Here is a 20,158-nt window from a genome sequence, read left to right as displayed (position 1 = left end):
TCCCTTCCAGCTCCGCCCTTCCAGGTCCTCCAGGGTCACAAAGGACTGAGTCCTGTTTACACCTCATGGTCATCAATAGAACAAAGCAGGAGGCCTCCTGCCCACCGGGGCTCAGGACCGGGAGGTGTGATTGACATTTCTATGGTCTCTCAGTAACAGCAGTAAACTAAGGTTCAACAATGGGCTTTCTCCAAAAGTCTTCTAAATATAGACACACTCTGAGAGCACAGAGGATTTCCCGAAGGGTTTTTCTGAGGAAACTAACAGGCCTGAATAATAGATGAACTTGTATATATGAAGTGTGTGTGTGTGTGTACAATGTAACAATTGTGCTGGTTTTCGGGGAGAATGCTAAGACACTGCGAATCATGTGTCAGGCTGTCTCCGCCCATTTTCCTTTCACTGTCTCTTGAATTCATTCCTTTCTTTGCTTTTAAATGAGCCCCCCTTTTGGTTCTGGCTTCACGTGCCCACATCCAAGGCTGGACCGCAGGCTCCCTGCTATCAGGCCTCAGGGCTCCTGCTCCCCCCAGCATCCCGAGCACCCTCCCTTGGGGGCAGAGACCAGCCCCTGGCTAAGCTCCCCACCTCCGCAGCCAGTCCCCAAGCCCAGCCTCTCTGTACCTGGAGGGCCTCCACCTCAACAGGCCCCACAGCAACCGCACCCCTCCTGCCTACCTTCCTCCCCCACAAAAGCCTGCGGTGACATCTCTCTTCCCCTTCCGGCCCAAAACATTAAATCCGATTCCACCTCCTCGATCAGTGTCCCTGTCCCCACTTTCCCATTCCCCACTGCCACCCCTGTCCTTTCACCTTCCTTCCTGCCCTGCAGCCCGCTGCAGGATCTGCCCGAGGGGCTCCCAGCTTCCCTAAGCCTAGCAAACTCAGAGACCCTGACAACTGTCGCTTCCCGGGCCTCTGCTGGACTCACGTACAGGTCCCGCAATCCTTGCCATGAGCACAGGCCACTCTCAGATCGGGATGCGGAGGCTCCGTGACAATACCTCCGGGTCTGAGCTCCTGCAGCGGCATCAAGATGATGCTGGACGAATAGCAGGCAGGGAACCAAGCCCCCCGGCTCTTGGCTCGGCCTGCCACTGCATCCTTACCACGGTCCCTTCCTCTACGGGCATCCCACAATCTGAGCAAATCAGACTCCTATCTTGTGGACACAACTCATGCTTCCCACCCTGGGGGCTTTTGTTCACATCTCTCTCTGCCCAGAACGCCCTTCTCCCAGACAAAAAGCTGCAAAAACATCCCTCCCACCTCAGCTCCCTCGGCGTCCTGCTCTCGAGCTTGTCTAATGCAGCTGGTTTTGGTATCACTCTCTCTCCTTGGAGCCCCGGTGGCACTTGGTTTCCCTCTTGTATCAATCTGTGCGATTTTCCAATTCATTTCACACTGCAGCATACTCTTGAGTGGCAGGAACCAGCAGATCTTTGTGTCCCAGTGCCTCCCACCCTAGCACGGAGGGGAGTCCCTTGCACAGGACTGAGACTCAACAAATACTTGCCAAACTGGGCATCAAGGAGAAGCTCACTGAGAAAACAAGAGTCAGAATTATATGTAATTATCCCACCTTTACCAATATCTAAAAGAATTCCTTACACACACAAGGGCTCTTTTTGTCACCTACAAATAGAAACCGACAACACTAGCAAATGAATGGAAGTTATAAGGAAGTACATTTAAGCTCAACACCACCAGTTTTATTTTTCACAATTAAAGCTGTCTGTAGAAGAAAAGGGTTGGTCATGAAGGAGTGAGCTTCTTGTCTCTACAAGGATCCAAGGACAGTCTACGTGGCCAGTGGCAGTGGTGCCTGGAGGAGTACTGGGCTGTCACAGGATGGGGTGGCTAGATTAGATGACTGACTTCCTGGATCCTTTCCAAATATGATCCTAAGCCGCCCGCTTCCTACTGTCAGGACACGTGCTGAAGATGACAAGCATGTCTGTCGTGCTAGAACACCTGACGTCAGTTCCCTGAAGCCTTACCCCACGTCACTCAGACAACCATCACTGTGTCATGTAACCCTGAAGCTATGCAACAATAAAAAGTCAAAGAAGCCAATGAGTTCAACCTCTGATCCCAAACCCTTGGTTTTATCAGGAAAGTCTGTGCGTGATTTTTAAAAATTTTCCAAAAACACCAGCTTAATATTCCAATAGTTCAGGAGGCAATTATTTTGCAAACTTTAGAGAAAAGTTAAATTATACCACTGTAAGTCAAGAAAAAATATTCAAGTCATTAGAACCATAAAAGTTTGTAAATAATAATGACAACTGTGTAATGAACCAAAAAATATGGTTAATGAAAGTCCTGACACCTGAGGTCCATTAAGAAGTGTGCTGGTGTCCTGGCTGGTGTGGCTCAGTTGGTCGGGCGTTGTCCTGGGCACCAGAGGGGCGCTGGTTCAATTCCCAGTCAGGGCACAGGCCCAGATTGGGGGCTTGATCCCCAGTAGGGGGCGTGTGGGAGGCAGCGGATCAATGTTTCACCCTCACATCGATGTTTCTCTCTCTCCCCCTCTCTCTACAAATCAATAAAAATATTTTTTTAAATGCGTTGGCTTAAATCTCCTGTAGTTGCAGGTATTTATGTGGGGAAGTACTAAAAAGGAAAGATAAGATAAGCTGAGGTCATATTTTTGTTTTGTAACTTTTAGCAAGAAGTTCCATGAAATGATAAAAATCAAAACAAGTAACATTCAAGCAAAAGAAAACAAACACTGTCTTCTTTTCAGGCCACAATTTTGCCATCACGTTTTCAAAAATCTGTGACAGCTGTCTTCATTAACTGCGCAATCCTCCTTTCGACAGAGGTAGGAGCTATTATAACCTTAGAAAGGAAACTGTTTTGTCTGTGAGACGTGAACGAATGTCCATGCTCCCTGAGAAAGGAAGGCACTCTACAGCCTTGACACAGTTCAAGCAGTGACTAACGCCTTCATGGAAAACGCTTAGGTGCACCTTTTGTATGTGTCACCCAAAAGCTTAGTCAATTTGTCTCCCACCCAGACAAAGATGCTGCACAGACACGCAGAATCATAATACCACACTGAGTCATAAAAATTACTAACGAAACGTAGACCTTTCTCCACACGGCAGCCCTGCCGTGCTGTGCTGTGAATCGGGAATCAGTCCAGGTAATCCTGGGGATCGCTCCCCCACACATCCTCATTTACTTAACAGTCTGTAAAACACCCATCAGAAAGGGTATTTAAGAAACCTATCTAAAAAGCATCCCAACTCAGCAAAATGTGGTTAATGACTGAGATGCTAGTCTTCATGTAAACAACATAAGCAGAAAGCAAACAATAGTAGGGCTCCAACGCAACCGCATAAAGCTTTGGGAAACTCACTCCATGTGTTTCCAAGTGAAATGTTTAAATGGAACTCCATTAGAACTTTACAGAAAAGTTACTGAAACTGAAATCACACTAAAAAATATATTTTACCGGCCCGATACTTTGTCTCCATATAAATGCTCATCGCTGGGTTGACATGTGAACGTTAAGTGCGAGCTCTGGAAGCGCTCCGGCCTGCGGATGCCCGGTGCTCGGGACAACCCACAGCAGACACGAGACTGTGAGCTAACCGGCCCGAGACGTCTGTCAGCTGCGTGCGCACAGGGTATGGGCGAACACAAGCAGCATTGGATCAATAAAGCAGCTCCCCCACGGCGAACCTCAGGACTTACCCGTGTTACTATTCATCCTTGGAAATCCACAGTAGCTCACTTAACCTACTGCTAGATTAATGTTTTTTAACAAGGGCTCCCACATTTTCATTTTGCACTGAGCCTTGCATATTATGCAGCCAATTTGGTCCTGACATGACCATTGGAACCCCTAGATCCAGAGAGGCCTGAAGCCAGCATAAACCTCAGGCCTCGCAGGTACCTGGCAATAAACAGCCTCTTTTTCTTTAGCCAGTCTGTGCATCTTTCGCTTACAACCAAAGGATCCTGCCTAACACAGCCTCGGGGTCACCCCCTCTCCCACCACACTGCAGACGCCGGCTCCACTCAGCCCTGGCTGCCTCTGCTTCATCATCTAGTCAGTCCACGTCACCAACATCGTCGTGAAAGCCCTAGCTGATCTTCTGCTGGCTGCTGAGTCTGAATTTCCCTCATAAATACAAACAATTCGAATTTTATCTTCTAGGTTTCTAAGACTCAACGAACTGACCCAACAAGGTCAGAAAAACGTGAAAAATTCATTCGTTCACTAATTCAAAAAACACTTATTGAGTACGTACCATGTATGAGGCACAGGAGAGATAAAAGGAACCTTTTTGCATCAGGAATTGACAGCAGAAACCACCCTTAGAAAGCCTCAAATTAGCTACGTCCTTCCTTCCGAAACAGGGGGGACTGTCAGCTCCACGGAGCAGGGTCCTTATTGTCTTCTCGGCCCACAGCGCAACGCCTTGACTATAGCAGGCACGTCACGAAAAGTTAGGGAATTGAAACGAGATACACACCGAGGTAACTCAGCTATAAAAACGGTAATGACTGTTTTGTTTTTAAGTGTCTGCCCACACAGATTGAAGAAGTGAGAACTGAAGTTTTTTTAAGCAATTCCTCAAATGTGGTCTTTACAAAATTTGAACACCACTGTCTAAGACTGTAGCCCTGTCGACGTGGTATTTCAACATTTGGATGCTTCATCAAGAGTAACACTCTGCCCTCGCCGGGGGCTCAGCCGGTTTCGGGTCTGAGTCCTGATCAGGGCACATACCTAGGCTGCGGGTTCCATCCTCCGTCGGGGCACACGTGGGAGGCAGAGACTCAACGTTTCTCTCTTACATCGATGATTCTCACACCGATGTTTCTGTCTCTCTTTCTCTCCCTTCCTCTTTCTAAAAATCAATAAAACCATATCCTCAGGTGAGAATTTAAAAAAAAATAACATGCAGCCATTTGGAAATACTTCTTCAGTACTCGGGTAAAGCGTCTTTGCATTAATTTTCTTTGCAGAAAGAAAAAAGATACATAGTAGGGAAAATAGTCTATTTCACAGGATAAGCAAACCAACTCCTTCAGCTCTTCCTACCAAGACTCATAGTCTTCGAACAAGCCATTCTTTTCCTAAATACACAGCTAATAAAAGTGTGTGCCGTTCCCGAAATTCTGAGCTAGGCCGTGTCCAAAACATCTGATGCATTCCCCCAGCGACTCCCAGGACTGAGTCAGCAGGACCCCGCGGAGTGGCCGAGCAGCACTGCCTCCTCCCTCTGTCTGAACTTCCTCATGTCCAGGGGAAGCCTCGCTCCTGCCAACGCTGAGGGCATGCTCTGGACGAGAGCTTGCTCTTCATTTCACTTTTAAACTATTTTGGAAACGAGCAATGGCACCTGCCTGTACAGCAAAATGTCACATTTGCTCCTGTTACTTTTATGAACTTTGCAATAAATTTCTCACCCTCCCCTGCCTTTGACATCTCTTATACTGGTCCTCGGCTGCAGTGCGGATGGGTCAGCTGGCTGTTTGTGAAAACGAGGGTCATGGGGTGTCCCTGGGGGTTCCAATTCGGTAGGTCTGGGGTGGGGCCCCACAGCTGCATTTGTTACACATCCCACTGGGGGCTGTGATGCACAGGAGATCCAAGGACCACACTTGGATACATGCAGCTTTAAAAAATATGAAGAAGTGTGATCTGAGCATCTTCCATGTTAAAGAACAGAATAGGACGAGGAAGGCCCAAAGGTATAAGACTCACATTCACCGGGTGACAGACGGCTTCTCTAGTCCCACTGGTGAGCGTGAGAAATGGAATGTGCAGTAACATGCACACTGTACCTGCGCAGATCACAAGGTTCCCTTTGGAGATTGCAGGACTGCTCCATTCCATCGGGAAGGAGAGAAAGCATAAGCTTCTGGTCCCCAGGGCTTGGAGCCCAAAGGAGCCAATGTCCCTGCACCCCTCCTCCCTCTATGCATGAACAAGATGGGGGGTGAAAAGAGGAGGCAGATTTGGCCAGAGCAGTGCTTCTCAGACTCTAGCTGCATCAGCATTGCCCAAAGGGCTCGTTACCACACAGAATGCTGGACCCCAGGCCCAGTTTCTCATACAGGAAGGAGGTCTAAGGTAGGGCCCAAGAATTTGCATTTCTAACAAGTTCCCAGGTGAGGCTGCTGCCCCTGGTCCAGGGACCACATTTTAAGACCACTAGGGCTGTGAAATGCCATTAAAGCAGTCTGTATTACAGGACAAACGTGGCTATTTTAATACTCAAAACTGAGCTTTAAAAGCTGTTCCACAGGGAGGCTTGCTAATATTCATTCTCTCATAACAAAAGGAACTGGTTAATAACATAATCTTGGGATCCACTGATGTAAATGAATTTCAGCTGGTCTCCCCTCAGACACGAAAGTGACTGGTCATGCTTATTAATCAAGAAACCTCACTGAGGGCCTATTGTATGCACAGAACCGCTCTGAAGGCCAACTTTCCAATGGATAAAACGTAAAACAAAACAGGGTCCCTGCCTGTAATTTACTGATCATCTGTATTATTTCACCTCCAATTACTAAGCTATTCTGGACTAATTTAACTGTTTCACTATCACCGTAAGAAAGAAACAGAGCTCTCTCGAGAAAAGGTCTCGCCTTCGCCTGTCCTCTACCTGCAGGATAAAAAAGAAAATTGCAGCGGGGCACGGGGGTTACACTGGGGATTTAGGTAGTTTTGTTTATTTCCAAACCACCTTCCAGAAGGTGCCCTGAGAAACCCTAAACCATCAGTAAACAGGATTATCAACTTAAAGACCTGAGACACAAGATCTGTAAGCCTCGAGATCCCTCTGAAACATGGGAACGCGTTCTATTGCTCAAGACAAACCAACACATTACAGAGAAAATGTTCACAAAACAGCCAGAGAAACTTCATCAGTAGCATCACCTTACGTTCCTCTTTTAGAAAGCTTTTTCATGAACCACATTTGACTTAGTATGTACTACGAAATGGGAGGTGTAGCCGAGGGGTGTTATTAACCCCGTTCCACAGGCAGGAGGAGCATGGCCCGGAGGTGGTGAGTGTCCAAGACGCACAGCAGAGGCTGCCTGCTGGTGCATCTACCTCTCTACTCAGCTCACCCACAATTTGTAAATTAGATTGGGGGGCAAAACCTCCTACAGCATTCAGATGTATTCCAAATATTTTATACTCTCACTTTAACATATTCTAACTGCTCTCTGAATTTTCTGGGGTGGCCAGAGTGGGACTGTCATCTTGAATTTTTAAAGGACTATACATTTTACTGTGTGTTTAGTACTACGTGAGGATCCCCAATAATTTGCCTTTTAACACAGCTGTGACCAGAGACTTTTCTTAACCCTCAAGCTTTCATCCTGAGTCTGGCCCACGACCTGGTGAAAGGACCTGTCTCTGCCAAAGCTCCACAGAGGCCTGGGCAGGGGTGGGGACAGGACTCGGTCCAATCAGCATGGGGCTCAGCTGGCTATCGGGGCACAACGCAGGTGGTCAGGCCATGACAATAATTTGTTGTGGTCTTGAGTAATTTACTGTTCTACGTGCAGTTTTTCTCATCAGTTAAAAAATAGCAATAAAAGTGACTGAATGAATTTTCAATTTAAACATTCTCTCTCCAGGCCTCCAAAGAAGTGCTGAAAAACACCAATCCCTTAATAACAAACCCACTTGCATTTCTGAGTCCCCTTTATTATCTTACTTACGGCCTTGTATCGCCCACGAGAACCGACTCGGGATCCAGCCCTGTCTCCCGTATCACCCAATACTCTGGCCCTCACTGCAACCCCGTAATACTCACTTCTGGGCCGCTGCACCGGGCCAGGCCTATCCCCACCCCAGGGCCTTTGTGCTGCCTGTTCTCTTGGCCTAAGAGACTCTTCCTCCAGGCCCTCTCGCGACACACAAGTCTTATATGTCCCTCCCCTGCAGAGACCTTCCCCGACCACGCTCCCCTCCTCCGGCCCCCATCACTCCAGCCTGCGCCTGCTTTATTTTCCTCACCGTGCTTAACCCCTCGGGGTGCTGTACCTAGTCCACAGGGGCTCTGAAAAGGTGCAGAAGCCCGTGGGCGCTGAGGATAAAGGACGGCCGGGTGCGTTCCCGGGCCCGCGGAGCTCGCACGCAGGCCGGGAAGCCAAGCACACGTGTGGCTGTGCCACGAGGCGACAAGTCGCATGCCTGAGAGTCGCGAGAGTAACTTGAATGAGGCTGGGTAATGAATGGCACTCTCCCACCCATTTTATTTAGGTTTTGAAATGTCGCAGAAGAATTACTGAGTTGAGCTGCCTGAACCTCCACGGGTAACGGCAGAGGCAGAAAAGTCCCCTCTCCTGAATCAATGTAGCAAGTAATTCATCAAGGTGAGGTGGGGTGTCAGCTGATTTAAATAGCTTTTACAAGGAAACTTACTCTGAAGATGCTAATTATTAACTATCCACTGGATGTGCTGCTAAAATGAAATCACATGGGTGAAAGGCTAGAGATTCCACTTTTAATTTATAATAACAATAATGAAACAAAGTTCCTGCAAGATTGCAAGTGAGATTGGAAACGCTTGGTGATCCTGTAAGAAAGTCAAGCATTTTTAAGTGTATAAAGACAAGACATCCATATTCTTATATTTTCCTTATTTTATGACCCTATTTCCCTCCAATGGCCTTTTACTGCTTACATCCTCTCTCCTCTGCGGAGATTCCCCCTTAATTTATTCCCAAAGGAAATAAAGGCCCCCCTCCAGCGGCTCTGTTCTCACCGCTGAGCGCCTGATTCGTCCGCTCAGAAAAGCTGACCACATCAACTTCAGATAGCGACACCTTCCTCCCCTGTGTCCCCCCACCCATCGACCAAGCTCATCTTTCCTCTGGCCCAGCAGAACCAAAGGCCCGTATTCAAAAACCAGCCCAGCCACCTCCTAATTTACAAAACACAACATTTCGCAAACTGTTTACTTATGTCCGTGCCAACAATATTACTCAAACGTGGTGGAGTGGAAAAGCCACAGGGAATAGCGGAGTTGGCCAAGAGCAGTATTTGGGGATCTAAAATTACAGGGGGAAAATCATACAACATTCACTTTACTCAGTCCCAAATCTCTATCAGATGATGTTGAGCAGAAAGATTCTAAAATTGGCAGGAAGAAAGGAAAAGTTGTCCTAAAGTCTGGGCCATGCCAGGGCGGCCTTCAGAGAGAAAGCGGCAGGAAGAGAGTAAGGTGGCGGTGGCCCACCCGCGAAAAGCTGCGGGAATCAGCAGGGCCTGCCGGGCACGGATAACCCCACAGGGAAGAGGGGAGAAAGAAAACCAGTGGAAACGATCGCCAGAAGGTGAGGTAAACAAAGGAAGCGGAGTTCTTTATGTGGGATTTAGGGGGCGGTATTTACAACACAACCGGATCAGACGTGCTAGTTCAATTCCACGTTAGTGGAGTCAGTCAACCTTTGGACCACGGCAAGGAACAGCGTCCGGGTACTTAAAACTGCACAAAGAACATCCTGCTCCCCAGGAGATCCTCACTGATGGGGGACAGATCCCTCTCCCACTGGGTCCAGCCCTATGAAGAGCCAGGTAAGAGCGAAATCCATGCTCGGGGAGGCGAGGAGAGGAGAGCGCACCACGATTTTCACCAGGGGATCTGAGAAACTCCAAGGGGTGTGTGGAAGGCTGGGGCACCCAGGAGGGGGCGAGCCTAAGCAGAATGGGAGCCCCTGAGAGCTCAAATATTGTTGGGCAGGCGTCCCAATCTCTCAGCACTTTTCACATATTACTTTGTGCGGCACCCCAACAAGCCTCCGAATCATGGTACAGATGGTCACTGTACCTGCGCTGTGAAGGGGGTCACCGGGCCTTGCCCCAGGTCTCCCAGTCCAACGGACTGTGCCAACCAGAAATCTTCAATCCTGAGTAATAAGGAAGGCAAATGAATAGGTGCACATGGGCACATACAGATAAATACAGCTGTGATGTAGTTTTCCGTAAGAAGCAAAACAACCAATTTGTGTCACACCAACCAATTATGTGCTATTTTCTCTCCACTAACAAGACAGGAAACGTCATTAGTAAAACACGCATTTAGAGCAAGATAAGATCATAGTCTCTCCCTTATCTATAAATCATTCTGCTTAATTACCGCATCTGGGAGGTTTTAAAAACACGACTCTGTTGGATATAGTATTCTCTGTTTTTGTGTATTTAAAAATATTTTGTAATTAAAAATAGAATATTTAGTGGAAAAAAACACTCAGTGTGTTCCAGAGAGTTTCAACCCCTTTTAAAATCATTTTATTTAAGCACCTACATATCATTAACAATTTTGAAATTTTCCAACTCTTGTAAAAATAAATATACTTATCAAACACTCAACTAACTAAAGAAAAACTGGATGACATAACCCTATATGCTGCAATCTTTGTATGCACTATTCAAAACTGAGCTAAACTAATATTTAGAGGACCCCCGCCTTGAGAAGTTTCTGAATTGTTAAGTGTTGGGCTTGGCCCTTAAATACCCAAACAAAGGTCATAAATACTGCCCAGGACAAGGCTCCTTCTGAATCACTGTTTCTCAGAATGGGGGCCACCTTCATCAGCGTCACTGGGGCACTTGTGAAAAACTCGAGACTGATTAAATAAAGCACTTTAACGAACTCCACCAGTGATCAGCTGCACATTCATGTTTAAGAACCACCAATCCAGAACTTCTTAAAACACACCAAGTAAAAATGGGCCAGAGTCATAACCAAAATCATAAGTAGCCAATTCCTCCCTGGAGCAGCCAGAGCTCCTGCCTTAGGGATGAAGCCAACTTAGGGTCGCAGTCACTGCCTGTGTGGAAGGGGCCAACCGAGGCTCCACCCACCCATCCCCGGTTGCTCTAGGGAATTCCCTAGTGCCCCAGGGGTGACCCACCTCCAAGCATCCCACCTCTCAAGTCCAAGTGCACAGTATCTATGGGTCTGTTACAAGCTGAATTGTGCCCCACCCCCAGAAGAAAGATATGTTGGAGTCCTGACCCCCAGTACCATAGTATGTGACCTCAGTTGAATTTTATTTGGACATCGTATCTTTATAGAGGTAATCCAGTTAAAATGAGGTCATTAGAATGAACCCTAATTCAATATGACCGGTATCCTTATAAATAGGGGAAATTTGGACACAAAGATAGACATACACAGAGGACGATGTAGAGACACAGGGGGCAGACAGCTTTCTACAAGCCAAGAAGAGAGGCCTCCCTTGTAGTCCTCAGAAGGAACCCATCCTGTTGACACCTTGATTTTGGACTTCTGGCCCCCAGACTCTGAGACAATCAATGTCTGCTCTTCTAAGCCACCCAGGTTGTGGCACTTTGTTACAGCAGCTGTAGCAAACTAATACAGCTTAGGAGATCACAAAGGGAACTGAGGCAGCGAAAGCCAATCCAGGCAGGGCTGTCGGATGGACAGTTAAGAGACCAAGACCTCTAGAGAGAATGTTGCAGTGCTGGACATCCAGGCAGCTGAGGGTGGTGGAAAGAACCATGAGCCAAGAGCCTCAAGGTCTGGGGGGGTCTGAACACTGCCCTGTTTGTAAAGGGGGTGACAAATCACGCCTGCCTCGCCAACCCCCACGGGGTGTGAAGATAACAAAATGCTCTCAGTGCACCACAAAGCACAGCACAAGCTCCCCTCACTCCATCAGCAGCTCCTCGGTCCCTGCTCCCATCCTGGTGGGTGTTACGAGAGTGGTGACCCAGCCCCAGCGCCCCACGTCACCCTGCTCATTGCTAGCTAGGACCTGGAAGCAAAATCTGCATTTTAGGAAAATTTCATTGGAGCTCCCAAACATGTTTGAGTATGTTTGGAATATCCAAGACAACAAATAACAGGGTCAGAAACAGCAAAACCCTGTGGTTGCCAAAGGTCCTGTCAGCAAGTCAGGCTTCCTAAGGGCCCGGGGTTCACTGGGCAGAGAAACGTTGCAATAAGCAGGCCAGGCAGGGCCCGGAGGGCTGGGCGGGCAGTGTGCTCAGGCTGGCCCAGGGGCTGGGGGAGGGCTTCACAGAGGAGGTTTAAGTACTATCACAACACAGAATTTATGGCTCCTAAATGTTTGTTTTAACTAGTGTTGAGAACACATATTTGACCCAGTGTGAACTTGACCTCTGGGTCCCTCTCCCTTCGCCAGGCTGTCTGAGCAGCATGACCACATTTTCCAGCCGGGCCTCCCGCCCTCCCGCCCCAGCTCCCACCAGCTCTGGGGCCAGGGTGGCCCCCCCAGCAGCTGCCATGGTAAACCTCGCTGCAGATCTATTGGCAAAGCAGCTGTCAATGGCCATAGCAGGCACACGAAAAATGTGTAATCACTCCAGGCCTGACTCCCGAGCTCAGCTAGCACAACACTGAGCCAAAAGGGACAGGAGACAGCTGGAAGTCCCTCTCGGTCACCTGGAATCTGGCCACATTACACCCTCCAGGACCATGCCATCGATGCCACGGACTGCAGCATCTCTGAGTACCAAGGGTACACGTAACTCTTTCCTCTCTGTATAAAATTAAGGAACGTGCCTGGGTGTGGGTTTCCTTTTTTCAAAGCAGCGTGGGCTGAGTGCCAATGGAAAAGCAATGGAATATCGATTCTTCTGTTCCTTGCTAAGGAGAGAACAAGTCACTTGCTGTGCCATGAGTTAAGTGAGTAAAAACAGACCCTGTCCTCCCCACAGCTGGCTGCGTTTCTCCTCTATTCATAGAACGCGGCACATGGTAAAAGCAAACAGATATCCGTTAAACAAATGAAAGCACCATCCGCGCATTTACCCAGGGCCTGCCGTGTGCCAGGCCCTCCGCCACCTTTCCTCCTCCGTCCACCTGGTTCTGCCAACCCAGCCTCACCCTCATCTCCCCTTTGTTCCCTGTGGTGGGCGCTCCCACATCCAGAATCCCCTTTAAAGCCAAGCCCACCAGCAAGGTCTCTCTCTTTGGCCAGCATTTACCCTGAAAGGGGAACAAAAAAATTGAAAGAACCCATTGGGGGGGGGGTCAGTTTGGACAGAGGGGGAAAAAATGCAAAAATGGGGAGGCAAAAACATGAATGCCCCACTTGAAAGACAAAGTTTCTCAGCTACAAAGCCCTCCTCTAAAGGCTAACTCTTTGAAAAGGGGGCAAACATGGAACTCTCTTTTGCCCAAAGCTGGTATCATCAGCAGTCACTTCCTATTAATAACAATAGACACATCTTGTTCTGTGATTTCAACTTCTAGAGTTCCACACACAAAGGGTGTCTGGAAAAACCACATTAACATGCAATCGGGCATCCGTCCAGAGAGGCTGGGCCGCTAGAGCCCCCAGGACCACCTCTGGGGGTGACATATCCATTCTCTGCCTGTGTGGGTCTGCTCCTGATTGTTTCACGTCTCTGATCTGCAATTTCAGGTTCACTAAGTCTTCGGTCTTCAGAAGCATTTGCCTGTGGCCTATTTAAATTCAGTTATAATCAACTAAAAACAATTCAAGTTGCCTCGAAGGAGTAGCTTATTTCTTCACTGGATTAAGGAAACAAAACAACATAAACACATCCAATCTCTTATACAGAAATACTTTCTGCATCAATTGGATATGACCTGAAATTCTTCAACTAAAAGCCTTTCAATTATCCTCAAAATGCAACGACACTGAGGAGGCATCATGGGGGATACAGCTGAATGTGCACACATTTTATGACTGCTCTATTAAGGAGGAGCGCCATGTGGGCATGCCATTGGTGTTTTTGTGTTTTTAAATGTAATACATCATACCCAAGTGCAATTGTTCAATCTCAGCATAATAAGTGAGAGAGGAAGGAGACCACAAATCAATTTCTTTTGCAATCTCAATGCCAAGTATTCACTGAAGTGGTTACAGTGACAAAAACGGGTGTGAGGATTTTTTCCACTCAATTTATGAATACCTTAGGGGAGCATTTCCCCCCTTAGACAGCAAGCTTTTACACAGGAGAGCCAGAGACACACAAATAATCTAATATTTAGACTCCTTTAAAGTTCTTTCAAAATAAATTATTCCAGGGCACAGAACAACCCAAAGTACTTTATTTCCTTTTTCTTGGTAATTAAAGCCAGAACGGAACAGGAATGACTGGCTTTTTCATTCATTCTTGTTTTTCATCTTTATTACGGTATCACTGACAAATAAAAACTTGTACATGTTTAAGGCGTATGCCGTTGTTTCGATACGTTGTGAAGTAATCACCACAATCAAGCTAATTAACATACCCATCACCTCACATACTTAACATTTCTTTTTTGTGGTGAGGACACTTTAAGATCCAACCTCTGGGTAAATTCCAGGTCCACTGCACAGTGTTGTTAACTATTGTCACATTGCCCGGCATTAGATCTCCAGAACTTATTCATCTTCCCCACCTACCCACCCCCCAACCCTAAGTTACTTTAAAAGAAGACCACGACAAGGACAAGGGCTGGGGAAACACACAGGGAAAGAAGAAAACCAAGTAACAGGTCAGTGAGACAGGATTTACGTGGCCTGATCCAATAATAAACTGAGCATCTTTCTGGTTTCACCAAGGCTCGCGCGCCATCCTTTAACTGCGACACCTGCAATAATCCTACAAAGCAGGCAAGGTTTTAGCACAGTCATTTCAGGATGGGAAATTGGGTTAGAGAGGTCAAATGAGTTCCCCGAGGCCACACAGCTAGTGAAGGCTTGAGGATTTGACCTCACTCTTCTTCTAAACCAAGGGTTTTCCCTGGTGTCACACTGCTCAGCCATGGACACAAGTTTCCAGCATCAGAAGTAACCCCAGCTGTCCCATCTGGAGGCAGAAGGCTCCTCATCTCACTGGCTATGCTAGACACACACAAAGCAAGTTCTCCATTGAAACAGATCCATCTAGTAGATACATCACTTTGGACTGAGCACTGACCTACCCCAGGATCACTTTTAAAAACAATTATTCCTGCAAGGACTTGTGATTTGGGTTTCTAGCATTCGGGCCTGAGTTCATTTGTCAGATTGGGCAGGAAGGCTAATCAGGAAAATGATGTTGTATTGTTTAGATCCCAGTGCTGCCCAAGGGCTACCTTCTAGGACCTGGAAGGATAACTTGAGCCAAAAGCCAGAAGCACTTGTTGTTGGTATTGTGAGGCTAAATGAATGGTGCTACTTTCTCTGCAGTAACTGTTCAACCCTAGCTTCTCAGAGGGTACACCCAGCTAAACCCAGGCACACACATGCCCTTTCCTCTCTCTCACCTGGAAAAGCAGAAAGCCATGTGGCCACTCCTCAAGATCTGGACGTTCTCCTTCTAGACTATAGAATCTAGAGCACCTCTGGATCTTCTAGAACATCTTTGGGTCCCTAAATCTTCAGACAACCTGAGAACAAGGCCCTTTCCAGAGAGGGCCCTTAACTGCATCATTTGCCAAGTAAACTTCTTAAAGTCTTAATGCTTTCTCTCCGACAGGCATGGAGGAGCACCCGCCCATAATCTCTCTAATCCCGCTTTGTATTTTTAATCTGTACACAGCAGTATCCCACCCCAATGGTGCTGCCATGGATGGGTTGTCTCTATTTTTTAAATAAACCATATCATCAGGTTTTCAACAGAAATTACTGAAGGAAGTAGAGGGTGTATAATTTGACCTGAGCAACTGTAAATTCAGGAAAATACTGGTGCACTACCGTCAAGTGTAATCTAAGAAGTGAAATATTATGGCTTAATCGCAAACGCCTACAAGCCTGAGCATTTCTGATCTAGTGGTTTGAGTTCAGTAATCGGGAGGCTCACAGCGAGTTTCATCTGCCACTACTCCTTGATCACAGCCAAACCACAACCCACCTGGACACTCCTTTTTTACAAAATTAAAGCCACCGTGCCAAAGTCCTTCTGTTACTTTCAAGGACTGAAGGCATTTTTCAACAAACAAGTTCACCAGAATGACTGGACTAGAATTTTTACAATCTCATCCACCAGTACTTTAAAATCCCAACCATATACAGGACAAATTGCTAAACCTGACTTATTATGCCGAATACTAATCGGTGGCTGAAATCCTGGACGATTCCAGTCCACACGGTTACGGCTCAAGCTCTATGTAGAGAACACCTAAGAATGCTTACCTTTTTCTGAGTGGAAGTACAATTTCTTTATTTCCAATTAACACCAGACAGAAGCAACTCATCAAGGGGAGCCTCAAAATATGTTTTAACTTAATCCTTAACTTCACAGTGCATAGGGGAAATATTTCCCCATCCATGTGCATCATTAATCCATTCGCCTAAAACACTGCTAAGGACGAGTAGTAATTGCAGGAAACCCCACCTGTCGGTTCTGAAGACAGCGGAATGGTTACCTCCTGGGAAACAGGCCTCAAGGATTCTGGCTGCTCTTTTCAGAAAGCTTTAAAAACTACTGATGTTTAATTCCAAAATAGGGCCTCCTGCTTCCCATTCCCCTCCTGCCATCGTCTTAAGGAATGTTTTCGTTTGTTGACATCCACGTTTAAATGAATTGTGTTGGTTCTGTCACATGGCACACCCTCCAGTGGGGATTTCTGCCTAACTTCTGATTCACAGGTGTGACCCAGTGATTAAAAGCGAGTGAGTTGAGTGCAGAGGAGTCTTGGCTGCATGGCTCAAACAACAGTTTGCTGCTGGCATTGATACCAACACTGCCCTGGCCCAGCCCTTCCCAGGGGGTAACGAAGGCTGCAGATAATGGGGTGGATTGTACTCCGGACACCAACTTATCCAGGACAGCATTAGCCCCTTTCACATGACCCCTGCTGGGTCGTCCCTGGGTGAACAGCCCCGCTTTGCCTGTGCAGGGCCGCTGTGAACATGGAAACTTACGTTTGGTGCACCTCTGGGACCCAGGGGCCTTACTCCAGCCGTGGCAGCACTGCCCTCCACAGACATTGACCCTGAAACAAAGCAAGACTTCTGAGTCCAGCAGTTGCAACTCTCTCTTCCAGAGAACCCGAGCTTCCAGGGGGTTCCTGGAAGCCCAGCATCCTGCTTCCATGTTCCTCTGGCTTCCAGAGAGTCCTAACGGGTGCCCAGGACGCCCAACCCGCAGCTGCCCACTTAGAAGGATAAGGCCCGTGTATCAGGAAAGGGTGGGAAAACCAAGAGCTCTACAGAAGGAGAGCTCGAGGTCCAAATAAGTGGTTTCCTTAAGCCCTAAAGCAGAGACAAATGTATTTTGTATACTATCTGTGCTCACATTTTAAATTGCATCTGAGTTTTAGAAAAAAAGTGTACAAACAAGGAGGGGTGAGATCACAATGCCTGGAAACACCCTTGAAGAAAAACACCAAATAATCTAAACCAGTTTTCTCCACACCCCTAACCTGTGATTTATGGCTTGGGGGGTCAGGGAGGATGTTTAAGAGCCCCCCCGATAACAAACTCTGCAACGGGAAATTCTGTCTGTGCTAAGACACACCGCCCTGGAAAGCTGGCCCCACAGGTGCAGAAAAGCCAAGCCCAGAATTTCTAGGATGCTGAAAGGCTCTAGGCCAAAGAACAGGAACCAAAACGTTTTTTTCATTAGCTAGAGAGTAAAAAAAAAAATTAAAATTAAAACTGTGTTGCAAGAAGTTTAATTGATGCTGAGGGATTAAGTTGTAGTGACTTCATGTTTACGCCCAACTTCTAAGAGTGGCCGGGTTCGCGCACAGGAGGTTACGCCCCGGGCAGAAATGCCTTTTGTTTATCCGCAGCTCAGCAACAATGCGCTCGGGTTTATCCGGGGTAAAAAGTCTCCGGGCTTCCCCGCACTCCGCTCCGCCCGCACACCGGCCGAGGGGCGGGGGGGAGCCGACCGGCCGCGCACCGCGGCGGCTGCGGGGCTCCGGCTGGCCCGGCGCGGGCGGTGCGCGAGGGGGGGGGGCCTTACCCCTGCAGCTGCTGCTTCTGGTGAACCTGCAGCCTCGAGCCCGCGCCGCTCTGCGTCTCCTGCGGCACTTTGGATCGCGGGGCTTGCCTGCCTTGTTTGGCGAACGGGCCGGCCGCCGGGTGCCCGCCGGGCTTGGGGTGGAGCTGCGCGCCCGAGCCCCCGGGGCGCGCCGGCTCGGGCGGCCGGAGCCCCTGCAGGGCCGCGCCCCCGGGCTGGCTCGTGCGCCGGGTCCGCTCCGAGGGGGCGCCCGGGGAGGCGCGGCTCGGGGCCCCGGCGCCCGCGGAGCTGCGGCTGTACCTGGCGTTGAGCGCGACGTTGAAGGTCCGCGGGAGCGGGGGCCCGCCCAGGGGCAAGGCGCCCGCCGCCAGGCCGGGGCCCGGGCGCACCACGTACGTGATCCTGCGGACCCGGCCGTGCGCGGAGGACGCGAGCAGCCCCGCGCAGAGCAGCAGCCCCCACCTGAGCCAGGCCCCCGCCATCGCCGCCCGGACCCCGACCCCGACCCCGACCCCCGCCCCCAGCCGCGCGGCCAGCCCGGTGCGGCCGCTGCGCGCGCTCAGCCTCCCCGGAGAACTGCGAGAGCCCGGGAAGGCGGGGAGGAGGCCAACTCGCTCACGGGAGAGGAAGCTCGGCGGGCGCCGGAGCGGCCCCAGACCCCAGCCGAAAAGCGGCGGGGAGGAGGGGGCAGGCCTGGGGGTGGGGAGCGGGGAGCCAGCAGGGGAGGGGCGAGGGCAGGGGCTGTGCAAGGTGAGGGTCCCCCGGCCCAGCCGCCGCGCGAGGGGCGCCGCCCCGGGGCTCGGCGAGAGCGGGCGAAGGCGGGCGTGAGCGCGCGGGACGCTCGCGGGCAGCCCCGACTGCAGAGTATTTAAAAGTTCCCCTCGCCGAGCAGCCCAGTGTCAGAGCCCAGCAGCCAATCTCCGGCAGACGTGACGTCAGGCAGCAAGCCCTAATTGGGGAGAGCGTGCGAAGAGCCCGAGGACGCGCCGCCACCCTCCACGTCCCCCCAGATTGTTCCTGCGAGGCGGAGGTCCCCGCTCCCGATCCCGCGTCCCGGGAAGGGACAAAGGACCCCGCAAAGTCCCCGAACGGTCCTTGCCTTCTGGAAGCCGCACAGGGCTCGCTAGGTATTGTCTGGGAGGCATTCCCAGGCATTTTCTTATCGGTGTTTGCTCGGATGCTTGCTGCGGGGACTGGGTTCAGATACCAGGTGGGGCCCCAGGAAGGGCTGCTGGAGGTGCGCCCGCCCGTCGAGGGGCGGGACAGCGTCCCGATGGCTGCGGGCTGAGCCCGGCGCGCGGGCGGCTCGGGCCGCAGCCCCTGGTACCCTGCTCCTCGCGCGGCCTGTGCAAGTGCGCGGCGCGGGCGGCAGGGGGCGCCCGCGTAGCCGGGGAAACCCGCAACGCAAGTTCACCCCGGAGGCTGCCCTCCTCTCGGTGAAAAGGCCTTTGGGATAGAAGTACAAGGTTTAGGATTCAGGACAACCCCAAGCCATTATTAGTAATTTTTTTTTTAAGTCGGGTCAGTTCCCTGGGGCTCTCTCCAAAAGGGAAGAATCGCTCACTAGAAATGACCCAAAATCACATTAGGGGAGCTGCAGAATGTTCCAGAGTCGCTGGGATCATAGTGCCCTTTGGGGGAAACCACGAAATAATGGCATATTTACTTCTAGCACTTGATTTGAAAACAATGTCTCCAGTAGGAATGCTCGATTTATTATATGAATGCAATAGAAACCCATGGTTATAGCAGTCTTTTTTTTAAAGCCCTATAACTAAAAATGATGGTTTCCAAGACTTTGGTTGTCCTTGCTTATATTTATTTGTGGCTTACCCTTTGATTTGTTGTCTGCCTACATTGGCTAATAGACAATTGGTAGCAGGTCACAATGATTCAAAAAGAATTAATGGAAATAACTTTTTAAGCTGAGGAAAAATCCATTTACTTTTTTCTGTGAATTGAAGGAAGATCTCCAGTATTTGATTTGGCAGGAGAGGGTCTCAGTCCATCTGCCTGAACACCAGTTTCATGTGAGAAGACTCTCTGAGAGCCACCGTCCTAAAATAAATAGCATTGCACAGGAGGGAGAGACCTCAGCTCAGTGCTAACGCGGCAGCTAATTGTAAGACCACAGGCAGTTCACTTCTCCTCTCTGAATTTCAACTTCCTCCTTCACAATACTAAGAAGCTGGATTAACAGTTCCTTCCAGCCCTAACAGTATGGGTGAGGTCACCCCGGGTCAGCCTCTGAGCCAAAGGGAACCAGCTAAG

General features: G+C 49.3%; 1 protein-coding gene across 8 annotated transcripts in view; it reads right to left on the bottom strand.

Annotated features, from left to right (window-relative positions):
- LTBP1 (latent transforming growth factor beta binding protein 1) overlaps positions 1-18,727 on the bottom strand; it is a 313,392-nt gene extending 294,665 nt beyond the window's left edge. For 4 of the 8 annotated variants that reach the window (XM_081157284.1, XM_081157287.1, XM_081157288.1 and 1 more), the window contains exons 1-2: positions 17,891-18,408; positions 16,843-16,913 (exon numbers count right to left, since the gene is read on the bottom strand). In XM_081157284.1, the coding sequence (XP_081013410.1) occupies positions 16,843-16,913; positions 17,891-18,369 (550 nt within the window). In that variant the 5' untranslated portion in view covers positions 18,370-18,408. Of the gene's footprint in view, positions 1-16,842; positions 16,914-17,890 lie in introns of all 8 variants that reach the window. The other 4 variants (XM_081157285.1, XM_081157276.1, XM_081157286.1 and 1 more) reach the window with 2 other exon arrangements.
- Between the last annotated feature and the right edge of the window lie 1,431 nt (positions 18,728-20,158).

The sequence above is a fragment of the Miniopterus schreibersii genome (genome assembly GCF_964146895.1).
Source record: "Miniopterus schreibersii genome assembly, chromosome: 13".
NCBI classification, from domain to species: domain Eukaryota; kingdom Metazoa; phylum Chordata; class Mammalia; order Chiroptera; family Miniopteridae; genus Miniopterus; species Miniopterus schreibersii.
This window is presented reverse-complemented; position numbering and strand designations above follow the sequence as displayed.